The 16,288-nt window shown below is 44.6% G+C and overlaps 1 protein-coding gene across 4 annotated transcripts in view; it reads right to left on the reverse strand.

Moving 5' to 3' along the window:
* The window catches only part of FBXW11 (F-box and WD repeat domain containing 11), an 89,652-nt gene extending 75,675 nt beyond the window's left edge, over nt 1–13,977 (reverse strand). For 2 of the 4 annotated variants that reach the window (XM_080908120.1, XM_080908117.1), the window contains exon 1: nt 13,790–13,977. In XM_080908120.1, coding sequence (XP_080764246.1) covers nt 13,790–13,834 — 45 coding nt within the window. In that variant the 5' untranslated portion in view covers nt 13,835–13,977. Of the gene's footprint in view, nt 1–4,844; nt 5,002–13,789 lie in introns of those variants that run through there. The other 2 variants (XM_080908118.1, XM_080908121.1) reach the window with 2 other exon arrangements.
* Between the last annotated feature and the right edge of the window lie 2,311 nt (nt 13,978–16,288).

Genomic DNA, 16,288 nt, shown 5'->3' on the forward strand with positions numbered 1-16,288 from the left:
TGAGAACCAGTGGTCTAAAGAATGGTGAATTTGAACTTAGAGAATTCATGAACTACACAGAGAGACTCTGTCTCAAAATTAACTCCCCAAAGGAAGTGCTACACTAGAGACCAACAGATTCCTGCACTAGAACAGTTGTTGCTTTAACTGACAAGTAGGTAAAATAGCTGACTTGTATTTTGGCTTCATGTTGTGATGTTTAAAATGTCTTTAAAATACCATGGTTGCACTCACCAGTGCTAGGTGAGAAACATCAAAACTGAGGCTGGCTAGGAGGGTAGGGAACGAAAATGGTGTGAAGGAATGGGGGGTATACACACACAATGAGCACATTGACTTTCTGAAAACACACATCAACAACTGTGCCTTGTTGATGAGCCAGTTAGAGTGAGAGAAAAGATGCAACTACATGTAGTGATCTCATCTGTGAACTGGGAACAGGAACCAGCAGGCTGCTGGGAAATCAGGATGAGAGAGGAGTGTAGCCACACCCCCTGCTTAACATCACAGCCCATCCCTGTGTCCCAGACAGGCTGTGTTTGAATAACCTCATACAGCTACGTGAAGGCAAAGGCTCCCAAATTTCCCTCTTTGGTGAGTTCAGACCAGTATTACAGATACCTCTACCCTTAGGTATTTTTCAGCTATAGGTGAATCAAATTCATTATTAATGTTACCTAACATAAACTCATTCTTTCTTCTCCCCTAATATCATGTTCTATTACGGTATTACCGATCCTAAGGAAGAAAGCAAACACCTACCTACCCAAGGGCTCAAGACAGAAGAAAAAAAAAACTAAAACTCATGATACTACTTCCTCAATTCTGCTACTAAAACCAACCCCTGAACTCTGCAGATCCGCCACCTACAACTTTGACAAAGCAACAGCACCCAGTCACCCTCCCCCAAGCACTCTGGTTCCCTTTTATCACTATATCTAAGCCTGACACATCTCTGCCTTCAGTCTCTTCATCCTGAATCCACTTGCCAACCTAACTTCCTGAAATACCAATTTGTTACCCTTCCTACTTCAAGAACAGAAAGAAAATAACAAAAGTAATGATACAGTAGGCTGAAAACAAGCTCCACTGAGCAGCATGCTGTAATGATGGAGAATGAACCATGGAGTGTGTGGTCCTCAGTATGCGCCTATGTACAGCTTACGACCAAGTTACATAAGTTTAGTGAGTCAATTCTCTCCTTAACAGTAGAAAGTGGACAGAAAATGGGTCACAGCGGTGACAAAGAAACTCAAAGCAAAACCAGGGGCCAAAGCTGGGGAAAGGCTCAGCTGAAAAGCTCTTGCCCTACAAGCTGGGGAAGAGGAGTCCGAATCCCAATCCCAGCAGCTAACTATCCTAGCCAATCCATGAGTTCTGGATTCAGTGAAGCTCACTGTAATGAGAACTCAAGTAAATAAAGTGGAGAGCAGTGGAGAAACACACACACAAATATCTCTCTCTCTCTCTCTCTCTCTCTCTCTCTCTCTCTCACTCACTCACACACACACACACACACACACACACACAAATAAACAACACATACATGTGCAAAGGGGAGGAGCTAGAAACAGGGCCCTCTCAGACATGCTGCGTGACCCAGCTGCTCTGAAAGCAGGTGGAGTGGTGGCCTGCAGCTATCATCCTAGCACCGAGCTGGGTGAAGGAGGACAAGTTCTTGCCCAACCTGGGCTACATACAAAACCCTATCTCAAAACAAAAAAAGCAAAGGGAAAAAGAAAGGAAAACCTAAAACCCTGAATACCTTAATTAGAAAAGGCTTTGAAGTGAGATTCTGCCTTTAAGAAATCTATCCATTCCATGGGAAACAAAAACATAGAAAAAAGGTTCTTTCCAGCCATCTGGCAGATAATCTTACCGAGTAGATTTGAGCCCATGATATGACCTGCTAGGCCACTGGTTCTCCACCTTCCTAACGCTGTGACCCTTTAGCATAATTTCTCATGTTGTGATGACCCCCACCAAGCATACAATTATTTCCGTGCTACTTCAGAACTGTAATTTTGCTACTGTTTTAAACGGTAATGTAAAAATCTGATATGCAAGATATCTGATATACAAGCCCTGTGAAAAGGTTGTTTGATGCCCCCCCCCACACACACACAAAGGATTGACACTCATAGGGTGAGCTGGACAAAGTTTACCAAAAGAGAATGTTGAGGTCACTTTAGGCGTAGTCTGCAGGCCCCTCTGAATTAAACTACACATGAGTTAGCATCTAGCAAATCCTTTTTTAACAGAATACACAGGCTAGGGATTTAGCTCAGTTTGTTGAGTACTTGCCTCCCATGCACAAAAGTCCTGAATTTGATGCCCACCATCAAATAAAACAGTGTAATTGCACATGCCAGTAATTCTCAGCACACCCACGTGGATGCAGGAACATGACAAGTTCAAGGCCATCCTCAGCTACATGGTGGATTCAAGGCAAGTCTGAGAGCTACATAAGATGCTGTCTCAAAAGAAGAAAAAGAATATACTAATCATGCCAACATATATATATATATAAATCACTGTAAACCTAAAAATCAGGTTTTGTCCTTACTAATAGTATTGTAAAACTACTGATGTTACCCCATCTCTAGGTTAAAGACACACTTTGAGCACAATGACTGAATCTGATTTCTGGGAACTCACAGCCAGCCTCCCAATATTAGGATTCCAGACTCATGAACTGCCACACCCAGCCTCATTAATTTCTAAAGTAAGAAAACTGTACACAGTGTTAGATAGGATTTCAGCCTCTGTACCCATGACTGGATGTTGTTCTAAACAAGAGCACCGAGGATAAAGGCACATTCTCTGAAATCCTGGATTCCCTCTCATCTCTGCCCTGGAGCACATTATTAACCACTCTACCCATTGGTGCTCTCAGCAATGACACAACAAGGGCTCCTACCCCATCAGGTTACTATAAGGAAACATGAGTTCCTATCTAAACACTGACTACGGGAATCTTCACAGAGGAATGCTCAGTAACAACCACCTACTTCAACAGCCACAACCCCGCTGCTCTTAAGGTGGTGTGCTAAAATAATGCAAAGAAATCCAACCAAAACAGTCAGAATGTCAGTCTTAACACAAAGTTTTCAAACAGTATAGGGTGTGGGGAATTGAGGGAATGTTAAATAATCAAAGAATTGTATTTTCAAGAGTTACCTGAGAACAGCTATCCTGTCAGGCTGACAGATGACAGATCAAAAGGAATGTATGTATTTGAGCTGTAAGCTATTTGAGTAAAGCTAAAATACTATGAAGGAACGGGAAGAATGTGGATTGAACGCACTGGGGATCCCTGTATACAGCACACAGTTTTAATGTACTGTGCCTCTCTTACGCTCCTAAAGTACTTTCATAGTCACCCAAACTCACTAGAGATCTGTTGGGGAAAAAAAGCAGACAGAACACCAGAAATTACTAAAATACTGTGCTGCTAGTTTTATGTCAACTTGACAGCAGTTAGTCACTGGATGAGGGAAACTTCCCCCTGAAAAAAAAATGTCTCCATAAAATACGGTTATGAGCAAGTCTATAGGGCATTTTCTTAATTAGTGAGTGATGGGGTAGGGCCTGGCCTATTGTGAGCGGGATCATCCTGGGCTGGTGATAATAACCATGAGCTAGTACATGTTCTTCAAGTAAAAATCCACCGTGAGGGCTGGGGAGATGTTCCGTTAATAAAGTGCTTACTGTACAAACATGAAGACCTGATTTGACCTTCACCCATATAAACTAAAACAATAACACAGATAAATAAATAAATCACATCAAAGCCTGAGGTGGTACACCTATTATCTGAGCACTGGTCTGCTGGCCAGTGTGGCAAAACCAGTGTTTAGGTTCATCAGGAGACCCTGTCTCCAAATTAAGGTATAAGAGCTATTGAGAAAGACACTTGCTGTCATCAACCTGGCCTCCCACGACAAACACTCCAAAACATAGTGAGCACATATACACACCCACATCTACACATCTACATACACACACACACACACACACACACACACACATACACACACACACACACACACACACACACAAACTTCACTTGTTTAAAAAAAAAAAAAAAAAGTCAAAACCCAAAAGGCTTACATACAAACTTCAATGGACATAAAAATCCAGGCCTGACTCTGGCTTTGCCACTTCCTAGCCACATGGCCTGAGTAACCTACATGTCCCCAGTACTGGGCTTCTGTCCGCTGTCTAAAATCCAAGTGGTGCATGTGCCGATTAAAAAACATGCCAAGTACCTACCAACAGTGCCTAGAAGTCAGCAATGCTCTCAACAGTTGCTACACAGAACAGATCTGAGAAGACCCTCTAGGAGCCCTCATGACAGACTACTACTTTACATGGTATTTACAAAAAACAATCTGGCCCATTATCAACAATTAATACACAAAAAAAGTCTCACGATGGCCACTTGTTTTATCCCCTCAGACCTCCCAAAATCCCTCTTTACAATATTCTCTGTTGAAATCTGATGAGAAGATATTTAAGCCCATAATTATAATCCTTACATGGACACAGTTTTTACTGGTAATTCTGCCATAGCCCCTTCACTGACTCACAAACACTAGGTACAAATATCCAATGTCTTTCATCCCCTAGCAATTGGGGGGGGGGGGGATTTGTTTGTTGTTGTTTGAAATACAGCCTCACTCTGTAGCCCAGACTGGCCTCCAACCTGCAGCAATCCTCCTGCCTTACCCTCCCAAGTACTGGGATTACAGGTGGGAGCCTCAATATGCAACTTTGGAAAGTTAAAGTATCTTTCAGTGAGGTGAGTCCACAAAACAACACAACACAGGGCAATGGCTTACCTGGAAAGTATTTTGCACGTCAGATCCACCACTGAATGAATGGGGGATTCCCTTCAGACTAGTCTGAGAAAAGACAGCAGTCAAGCATCTTCCAAGATTCTTTCCGTTTACTGTATCCAGCTTTCTTCAACAAAATCCCAAACATGCACTTCGGTAACTGTTGAAAGACAGAGAGCAATCCATACACCCACCATGGCAGCAGCAGACAACAGCCACCAAGAGTGGAGAGAAGGGCTGGATGGGATGGTGGATCTGAGGCACACACCTTGGCCACAAAGGGCCTGGGGCATTAAGTACCCTTCACCCTGGCATCGACAGAAGAATTCTAGCACAGCTCTTCCACCATTACAAAAGCAGTTTGCCAGCCAAAATGAAAATAAGCAAGGGTTCAAATATCTCCCAATATTTACTGACATACCTAGCAAAAAAATCATTTGGTTTGCCACTGAAAAGACATCAAACCTACATATATTTCTCCAATCCTTGATGTTCAACTAGAATACAGAATATTCTTAAAACACATGACAATAAATGCGAACTTACAGTTCAATAAAAGCCAATACCCCACAAGAGCTAATCATCAAGTAAATCAAAGAAACAATAACATACACTAATCAATAATTTACAAGATGACACCTATAAACATTACAGTAAATCCAAATTCTATTAACATTCTTTTTCTACTGTATGAGTTTTTTCATTAGATCACAATTTCTAACAAACTATAACAAAGAGAAAAGACACTAACTAGAAGACCAGAGATAGTGTGAAGACTGAACTTACTTGTAACACTACAGCCCAAGTGTCCTTGCAGTATTAAATATGTGTCCTTGCAGTATTAAATATCTATGACAGACCAGGCCTTATATATTAATGACCACATTTAAGCCAGGAGGTGGTGGAGCACATCTTTAACCCCACAACTTGGAAGCAGAGGCAGGTGAATCTCTGAGTTCAGGCTAGCCTGATCTACAGAGTTCCAGGACAGCCAAGACTACACAGAGAAACCTGTCTCAAAAAGCAAACTCCACATATTATTCCACATTACCAAAGAGCCATTCAATTCCAAGGTCCCAAGCATTAATGTCACAGCAAAACACATCTTAGAGGTGCCTGAGTCCTCTTCTGTGTTAGCAGCCATCTAAGTTCCCTCCTCAACTCAAGAGACTTAACTTCTCAGATGCAGAACCTCCATAGGTGATGGTGACAGTGTGCTGACTTCCACACCCTGGGCACTGAATGGCCAGGCCTGTCTGTGAGTAAGTAACACCACAGTGACCAGATGCAAATACTACAGTCCTCACAATTTAAAGAAAGCATGTAAAGCATGCCAAGAGAAAGAAAGGAAAAGCTCAAGCTGTTCCTCACAAGTTGATGTTACTGAGCCAAGAATGACTGGAGGCTGAGGATGTGTCTCAGTTGGCAGAGGGCTTGCTTAGCATTCAAAGTCCCAGGGTCTGTCCCTTGGCACTGCATTAACTAGGTACACATTCTTCTAAGCCCAGGACTCTGGAGGTGGAAGCAGGAAGATCAGACATTCAAGAGCATCCATGGCTACATAGCAAATTCAAGGTCAGCCTAAGATACATGAAACCTGACTTAATTAATTAAACTGGAAATCCAGGTGTGACAAAAGTATCCATTGAACTATGCTGGTAGCTAATTGCTAAAACAATATGCTCTTTTTCAAAGTTCAACTTACATCCAAACTGCAGGACAGAACACAGCAAACAACCTCATCGGCCAACTTGTTTCTCACCCTGTTGAATCCTCTGGCCTTTCCCTGTACTGGTGAGTTAATTTTTCACCCTGCCTTCAAAGAAGCACCTCTCCAATGCCTAACTGGTGGCAGGCTTTGCAGAAGATTAACAGACAAAGGCAGAGCGTGAAGACTGAGTTCTCCCTGTCTCTTCTCAGACAGTCAAAATATACTTTATTATCAGTTCTTAATGTGGCTAAAGGTTCTCAGCTTAACTCCTTAAGAAAAGGGTGTACAGAGCCCATGAGTGGCTCTCCATTCTGTAGAGGGGCCTTTTTCCTGGAGACCAGATCCCACATTTACTGCATTCACATACTTCTCTATGCTCATGCAAGCATTTTTCTTTTGTCCCTCCACTTGATAATGTCCCAATTTCTACCTCACTACACTCTGGCCTGTGAGGCCTTTATGTTGCCTAATCATTAGAGGGAATTTCCTAAGCAATCTTCCTGCTGACATCACAAAACTCTACACCAAAGTTAGCATGTGTTAAAACAGTAAGGCCAAGGTTAGACACAGCAACTGGATTGTCTGGCCCTCTCTCATTTGCCTACAAAGACAAACTTCCTGTTAAGCAATTGTGATGAAGTAGAAACTTAACAGAGGGGAACTCATTCTTGACCAGCAGGTTTTTCCCCATTGTCAACTAATTCAATAAACAACAATCCAACCTAGGAGGAAACATGGTTTATTCAATTAATGGTCAAAATCACCAGCTTTGCCAAGAGTCAAAAATCTTCTCACAGAACACCCTAAACAAATGGGACATTAATCAAAATATTCAATGTTCACACACATTAATTACCAGTCTCACTCTACTGGGATACCAGCACAGGGCTGGGGTGGAGGTAGGGATTCTCTCCATAGCTACAAAGGTCTGATCAGACTAACTAAACATTAGAATACCTCCCATGTTTTCCAAACCATTGTGGATACTGTAAAATATTACCATTTCCCTCAAACAATGACTCACCATCTCTATGGGCTAAAAGCAACTGAATGTTAGGCCTCTAAAAATAAATGCATATACATACAAACAGCCTTAAAAATAAGCAGATGCACAACTCACAAGGAAAAAAGTTATCTTTTCCCACACCATCTGGCCTGATTTTGTTTTATAAAATGGTGGTACATGTTTGGCCAGCCTGGGCTATACAGTGAGTTCACTCACACACACACACACACACACACACACACACACACACACACGCTCACACATACACAAATACACACTTAATGCTTATGCATACACAGTAATAAAATGTTTTTTAAAAAGAAGCATCAGCCAGGTATGGTGGTACATGCCTATACTTCTAGGGGGGGCTGATATAGCCTGGACAACTTAGCAACGGTCTCAAATATAAAAGGGTCTCTGTACTTGTCGGGAGAGTTAGTGAGGATGCCCCCCTGTGAAGTCCTTTCTCATCCATGTCTCTTGACACCTTCCCCATAATTCAGAAGGCTCTCCAAGTTTTATATGTGTACAGCTAAGCTGCCTTGAAGGTCACACAGTGAGTATAGAGCTTTGACAGAAAATCAGGTGTCTTGCCTACTGCCACGCCCTTTCTGCTAGTTCAGTCATGATTTCTAAGGTTAGGAAACCCTCGAAGCTTACCAACTATTCTCACCAGCATATATAAAAGGAGAGTAGCTTCCTCAGTTCTTGGCTAATAATGGTCTAGGATACATATAAGTCAATGTATGCATACATGATGACTAAATGTTTATACATGTCATATGTGCCACATACCACCTTCCATTTCCTGTCCATCTTTTTCTTCTATGTACACCTCTGTACTAAACTTACTGAAAGAAAATCTTAAAAGAATGGTATTTAAAAACACAAATCCTCAGGCAATGAATGGCCTTTAGTCCCACTGCTCAGAAGGCAAAGGCAGGTGGATTTCTGTGAGCTTGAGGCAAGCCTGGCCAGCTACAGAGCAATTCCAGGAAGGCAAGAGCTACACAGAGAAATCCTGTCTCAATACAAAACAAAACCAAAAAAGGGGTGGGGGCACACCCTAACAGTAATTGAAATTAACAGCCAAGCCACGGAACAGCACACCCTTGGCACACACACGGTGAAGGAAGGAGTAAAAGGGTCACTGGCTGCCGCTTCTGACACAGGTGTTTGAACACAACTGCAATTCTGGGGAATTGAGTCCATGATTTTAAGGTTCCATAAAGTTAAGGTTCTTATGAGCATTAGAAGGGTGAAGTTTCACAGACATGAGGATGGCTAAGCTACAGAAAGTAGTCCACTACCAACTGAACAGCGATGACAAGAGCACACTGTGTAAAGGAGCTGTGGCCAGAGAAGGGAAGCCGCTCTCAACTCCTCCTATGGAGATCTTATCATTTAATGGGGACACACAGGTAACTACAATAGAACCACAGACTACGTTAAGTACCACCAGATAATCTAAACATCAGGATTCCTTTAAGGATTATTCCAGAGATACTGCTATGCAACTAAACAAGACGTTCTCTACTACCAGCATACAAACTGACATCAAAGGGGTGGCCTCCATTACATCTCTTAGGCTTATACAGGTTATGCAGAAGAGGAGACTGCTGAGATGTGACCTACACCAATCTGGCCAGAGGCTGCTCAAGGATGGAAGGACTGCTCAGTTAACAGCAGTCTTCAATAAATGTACTCACTGCAGTTTTAACCAGGGCTGTCAACAGAAACAGTGTCACAGTGTATGCAGGACCATGGTCCCCCAACTCTCACCAGAGCACAGAAAAGAAAGCAGGAACGAAGGGCAGAGAGGCAGGTTCTAAGAGGGCAAGGAAGTGGCAGGAGGGAGACAGGCTGGAAGAGGGACAGAAAGTAGAGTTAGCAGGCCTGGAGAAGCATCCTCCCCAGGATCCCTGAGTCCTAACAAATGGCTCTAGAACTCACAATTCCAAAAGCACTGCCCAAAAAAACACATGTGTGTGGGTCCTAGGATTCTGTGTCAGTGGCCTAGGAGTATCCTGAGCTAGCTCTCCATTTAAAGGACAGACTACAGTAGTCAGGGCAATTCTTGTCAAATCTTGACATTCAGCCTACTGCAAATTCTCAGGCAGATTATCTATTTGAGCCATAGTCTCTCTAAACAGGTCAGAGTCTATAAACACGTGGTTTATTTCATCTGGGCCCTGCTGAAACCTGCATCCATTTCTGCACATGTGGTGAGCTAGCACCACCAGTTGGGGGTGGGGGCTGAGTGCAGATGCCCAATGTCTGGAGACTAAACAATCCTACTTGCCTCACAGAGTCAAAGACAGGAAGGGAGCAAGAAAAACTGAGCCAAAAAGAAAAGAGAAAGACAAACAATAATCTACCATAACAGTTTCTTTCATCTCCCTAGTTTTGCAGCCTGCCTATACTTCAATAGCTCTAAAAATAGCATTTAGATGGCACCTTCTTATATTTAGTCTTTATTACTTCATCCACTTAGGAGCTGAAAGCAAAAGGAAGTGACTCACTTAAGGTCTCTTAGCAGAGGGGAACGTTTCAACAGCCAATAACTCAGTACAAGTGTAAATAGGCAAGTTTTGTTCACATTCATGAGGCAGAATTATCATCCTTAAACTTCTTTAAAATTACATTTGCTTATTTGCTGGGATGGAGATTTCTTCTCTTCTTCCTCTACGTGAGTCCTAGGGAATGAAAAACGTTGGTAGTTAGGCTGGGTGGCTAGCACCTTTGCCTGTTGGCCTGTGTCCTTCCTTCGATGGCTGCAGCTTTTCGCTGTCCTTCTTGGGAGGAACTAGCCACCTGTCCGTCAATCTGCAGCTTCTTAAGGAATGCCTGTGCATCAGCTCCTGCTCCCATCACAGTGTGATGCATAATGCAATTTGCATTCTCTCCACCAAATACACCAAACCAGACACACAGCCTGGTGAGCTCTGAATATTTCCAAAATGGGTCGCTGCTGTTCTATCTCACTCATAATAAAGTTGGTTGTTGCAGAGAAGTTTAGAAAACAGGTCCATAAAGTTGTCCCAGCACTGGGCCAGTATAAAGCCATAAAAGCCACAGGACAATTAAATTATTCACTATCAGCAACTATAAAGTCACTGTCCTTTTCAAGAGTTCATTTACTACTTTACCGAGGATGGTGGCATAAACCTATAATCCCAGCAACACCTGGATGGTTGAGGAAAGGGTATTAGGAGTTCAAGGCCAGATTCAGCTACAAAGTTCCAGGCTATCCTGAGCTACATGAGACCCTGCAAGAGGACAGGGAGCTGGAGAGAGAGAATGTGTTAAGAAGAGAGAGGAGGGAGACTGATAAGAGGAGAGAATGGAGAAAGTGAGGAGACGGAGAGTCCGTGTAAGGTCTCTTTTCAGGTCAGAGACCTAGACACAGAATCCAGGACACAAGAACCTTTGGTAGACCAGGGGACAACTGGATTTTGAAACTTAACCATTCTACTGTGGCCTCTTTCTCCTCCAACTATCCCCTGGGACAGCTATGGATAGAAACAAAGTGTACACTATAATGAACAGGTGTAGTCTCCACTGCTGCCACAAGCAATATGAAGTCATTCTCAAAATAATATCTTAGAATGTACCACAATAGGGTACGCCGCTTATAACTGAAACCGATCATAATGGAAAACAGGTATCAACAGAAACTGTACTACACACCTTATAAATGACTCAGGTAACATATCATATACATAGACACATTAAAGCAGACCTAGCGGTGCAGGATCTCTATTGCTATACAGGCCTAGCCACTACAATTTTTTCTGTTTAGGTTTTTTTAAGACAGGGTTTTGTTTGGTTGGTTTCTGGGAGTTTTCTTTAGGTTTGGAGGGACAGGGCTTCTCTGTGTAGTTCTGGCTGTCCTGGAACTCACTTTAGTTAGTTAGACCAGGCTGACTAACTCAGAGATTCACCTGTCTCTGCTTTCTGAGTACTGGGATTAAAAGCATGTGTCACCATGCTGGCACATTTGTTTTTATTATATTTCTAAGAATCCTACATGAAACGTGAAATTCCTTTTATGTCTTCATTAGGTGACATCCCTTTGGTTAATAGCAATATTATCACAGGAAGTCCAAACCAGGCATCAGGATTTTATGGCCACTAACTAAGCATTTGCTCTACCACTAAGGTGTGCCCCCGCACTCAAAACAAAACGTTTTTAGTTATAAGCTTAGAAAACCAGTAAATGTGGGCTAGAGTATTCCTTTAGTCATATGTTAAAAGCCCATGCCTGGGGTTAGTTACACTGTATTTCTTCTAACTCTTTTGAAAAAGAAGACATTTATTTTGGTTGCTGTAAGCAAGCACTAGTCATTATGAAAACAGATATACTGTTTATCTTTAAGAAGATGGAATGTGTATGAAGACACTTTGCCAAAATAGAGGTTATGGAGATGGCTCAGCAAAAGGCACTTAATCATACATGCCAAACAAAATGAGTTCCAGTCCCAGAACCCAGGTAAAAGCAGAAAAGAAACTTTACAAAGTTGTCCTCTGACCTCCACATGCCCACCGTGTGCACGTGTGAATTTACAATAAATAGTACATAAGTAACAACTTTTTCAAGACATTTTGTTAAAGTCACCGACTATGAAAGTTTCCCAAACTGTTACAACCAACAATTCCATGCTGAAAAATGTCCTCAAAACCTGAAGATAAAGTGACAGAATCCCTTTGAAAACACACACACACACACACACACCAGAAACTTCCAGGTTTAATTTTCAATCCAGTTCTGCACAGTGTGCAGAGTCTAGCACACATGAGACTCTGTCTGAATTTACGCTACTATACTTCCATTTTAAAACGCATGCCTCAGCTCCCAGGATAACATCATCCACAGAAACCAGGAGGCTATCTAACAGACTTTCAGTATCACCATTTATTATTTATAGCATTAAATGGGGGAAGTGGCTCTGATGTCACCAACCCTACCCAGTGGAATCACTGACTCAATGAGCATTTCACACTGAAGAAACTCTGACGAGGAAAACATCTTGCTAAGTTCAGCAGATCCTTCACCTTTCCTCAGTACTGTGGAGCAGATACTAGTTGTTACTATATTAGTAGAGATACAAAGAAACCGTCAAGGTTTTCATAGGAAGAAGTCCTTTGTATGTCCATTTGTGGAGGCTCATTTCCTCCCTAACCCTCCTGGGCCCAGTTTGATTTCCCCCACGTTCAAACTGGCAGGTAATACCAGCCATACTTTATTTCTTCCACCAATGAGCAAATCCTTCACTCTCCCACATTCACTCACAGTCCTGTTTCCAAAAGCCTTTCTAGCACCAAGTCTGAGGTCAGGAACGGGTTAGGGGTGTCCGGGGAGACCTGATCAGCCTAGCTCCTAATGGTTTCTAACAGTAAAGGGATCCTTGCTTCTCCGTGGGCCAAGAACCGCCCCCCGCCCCGGCCCACTTTTTATTATTAAAAGAAGAGAGGGTGGCAGTGATGAGGGCGACCTCTTCTCCCTCCCCTCTCGTTTCCCAAATGATAAAAGTTATGGTTTCCCTTTCCTGGGGGATGGAATTCAGAGTACCTAGGGCCTTGCTATACAAATATCCTTCACGGCAGGGTAGGAAACCCTTTGTCCAAGTAGCCTGGCACCGCAGGGGCCCGGAAAAGCGGCTCCTTATCCCGTACAGCCTCAGACTCATAGGCATCCCCAACATCCCAGTCCTGAGGGGCCTATCCTGGCATCCACACAGCGGTAGCTTGGGGAGAGGGTGCTGAGACCCACCCCTAACCCACCCCCTGCGCCTAGGTTACGGAGACCGAAGCGGCTCCACTGGTCTCGGACTCTCCCTCCCACCACCATCACCCTCGGCTTGAGCGGGGCTGGGAAACGCGATGCAGGCCTGGCCAGAGGAATCCAGGGAAGGGAAAAAGAAACCCCCTTCTAAAAAGAGAGTGTGATGGCAAGGCGAAAGTGAGCAGTGGCTCCGGCAGGAGCGAGGCAGGGGCGCCCGAGACTGGCCGGAGCCCGGCAAGGAGAGGGGGGGGTGGGGAAAGGGAGTTCGCGGGGAGCGAAAGCCAGGCCGGCCCAAGAGCGCGAGGCGTCAGCAACGAGCCATAGCAGGGGACCGGCCGGGCCCAGGCGACGGGGAACGAGGGCTGGCCTGGCGCGGACGCCGAGGTGGGCAGGCCCCCGGGCCGTCGGCCGGCCGGAAGAACTGAAGGCCAGCGGGCCGCACTCACCATGAGCTCGATGGTCTTGTCTTCAATCACCGAGTCCGGCTCCATGGCGGCCCCGGCGGCCCCGCCTCGCTCTCCCCGCTCAGCAGCGAACGGCCCGGGCGGAGGAGGCGGTGGCAGCGGCGGCGGTGGAGGCAGCTCTCGCACCCACTCTAGCTGCCAGCCCGCCCGGGCCGCCGGCAGCTCCGCCCTCCCCCTCCGCGGACGCAGGACGCACAGCGAAGACTACAATTCCCGGCAGCCGCGGCGGCTCGCGCTGCCTTGTGGGAACAAGAAGCCGCCAGTCCACTCGGCCAGGGTTCCGCCACCGGAGCGAGCACCTAGGGGAGCTCAGGGCTGGGAGTACGGGACGTGCAGACCTGGAGTATCTAGGACTTGCTCGGGATACGGCCTCGTGAGCACCGCAACTACTTGTCCCAGAAATCCTCGCGCGTGCGGTCCCTTTCCGGTTGGTCGTTCCTGACTTCCTGGCAGCCAGTGGCTGCCCGGACCCGGACGGAAACTCCGAGGCAGCTCCTCACTTGTCTGAGGTCTTTGCGGTTTGACCGATTTCCGCACATGCGCAGTTGGTGTCTGCAGTGCCCACTGGTTTAGGTGGCAGCGCGGCTGCTCCGTGTGTATTGCATTTGGTAGGGACAGATGGTGGAGACAGGTGGGTCCCAAGTCGCACTAGGAAGTGTGGGAGGGGGCCTGCGAGCCCGAGGACACAACCAAGGGAAGATAGACATCTCAAGAGGAAGAGCTGGGAGACTGATTTGGGAAACAGGTGTATAGAGATCTGCTACACTGGGAGGAGCTGAGCCAAGAGAAAGAAGCTGTTCATTTTGAAGACATTTATTTTTAAGCATTCAGTTTCTACTAGCTAAGCACTAATCACTACTAAGGGAATGACAGGCGAGACCTCTATTCTTGTGAAGCTTAATTCTAATGGGAAGACAATAGACATTAACCAAGAGTTAGAAATGCTATGAAGAAACACATCTAGAGACTTCCAGTAAACTCTAACTCTGTGTGACCTCCCTCCAAGTCTGTTAGTACCCTCGAACCAAAATCCCCCAAGAACACGCTGATAGTTGAACAAGGTGGGTTTATTTCTAGCTGAAGCAGAAGAGAACATACACCATAATGAATCATGGGTGTCTCAATAAGAGGCCTTGGGTAACGTAGAAAAGGATTGGAAGGGGCTCTGGAGTGCATACTGCCAGGATGTGGGGGTAATAAGATTGGACACCTCAGTCTTATCCATAGGAAGTTATATTAGATTGAAACTAATCCAGTTTTAGTGACAGCCTCTCATGTTACCAGATTCACCTGTTCACTCTTGTAGCTGTGTATCAGGAGCTTAGAAAATGTTCGTGTCTTATCTGTGTTCACAAATGATTATGGAGTGGCCTTGTTTTTGTCTTGATCCATAAGATAAGGCCACAGAATGGCCTTGTCTAACGGTGATGGTCGGTGAAGTTGTTTATGTTAACAGGAGACCTGGCAGTAAAAGCCATTAAGTAAGTAGAGCTATTAATAAGTATCTGGAGGGCCTGCCTCATTATACCCGGCCCCACTCCACAGGAGCAGTGACTGCTTCTCAAGTGTATTTCAGTTCTTTGCCCCCAGAAGTAGATGACTTAGAACTCTTCCCATTTCTAAAGAACAAGGCATTACAGTAATCTGTATGCATCCAAACCACAGCACAAATTCCCTGCAGTTAGAGCTTGAAATGTTAGAATCTTTATCTAGTGGCTTTGACCAGAAGATTGAAAGAAAAACAACTGGGAAAAGCCCAGAATTAGAGTTCCTGCCAATACCTTGCTGTTTGGATTTCCCCCAAACTCTCTTCCCTTTCTGGACTTGGGACAGTCAGTAGTGTAATGAGGAGGTTAGGCTAAATGACCTCTGTTTCAGTTACCTATTGCAACATAAGCATTCATTCCAAGGTGAGGCAGCTTATAATAACAATAGTTTATTATTTTATACAATTACATAAATGAACCAAGCTCCTCTGGACCAATGTGATATAAGCTGAGGTTATACATGGGGCTGTAAATCAGCTGGGAACACCTTCAAAATGATATCTCATCCTCTGGGCTCTCTCAGGCTTCTGGAGGGGTGGCTCAAAAGAGGATAAGACCCATCAGCAAATGCTTATCCAGCTCTTTGATTGTCTCATTGGTCAAAGCAAGTCATATGTGCAAGCCCATAGCAACTGTGGGAAGTCCTGTGAATACTGAAAGACTCGTTCATGGGAGTTCCCCGATAAAAGCCAGCCAAAACCTTGAAGATGCACCATGTCTCTGGTGATATATCATGTAGGGGACACAGGATGAATATGAACCTCCCATGTTTATTTAACCTAGATTTAAAAACCACCACACACTGAGTGAACACACGCCTTTAATCCCTGCACTCAGGAGGCACAGGCAAGTGGATCTCTCTGAGTTCAAGGCCAACCTGATCTGCAAACGGAGTTCTAGGACAGCCAGGGCTGTTACACAGAGAAACCGTTTT

Source organism: Micromys minutus (assembly GCF_963924665.1).
Source record: "Micromys minutus genome assembly, chromosome: 31".
Taxonomy (NCBI): domain Eukaryota; kingdom Metazoa; phylum Chordata; class Mammalia; order Rodentia; family Muridae; genus Micromys; species Micromys minutus.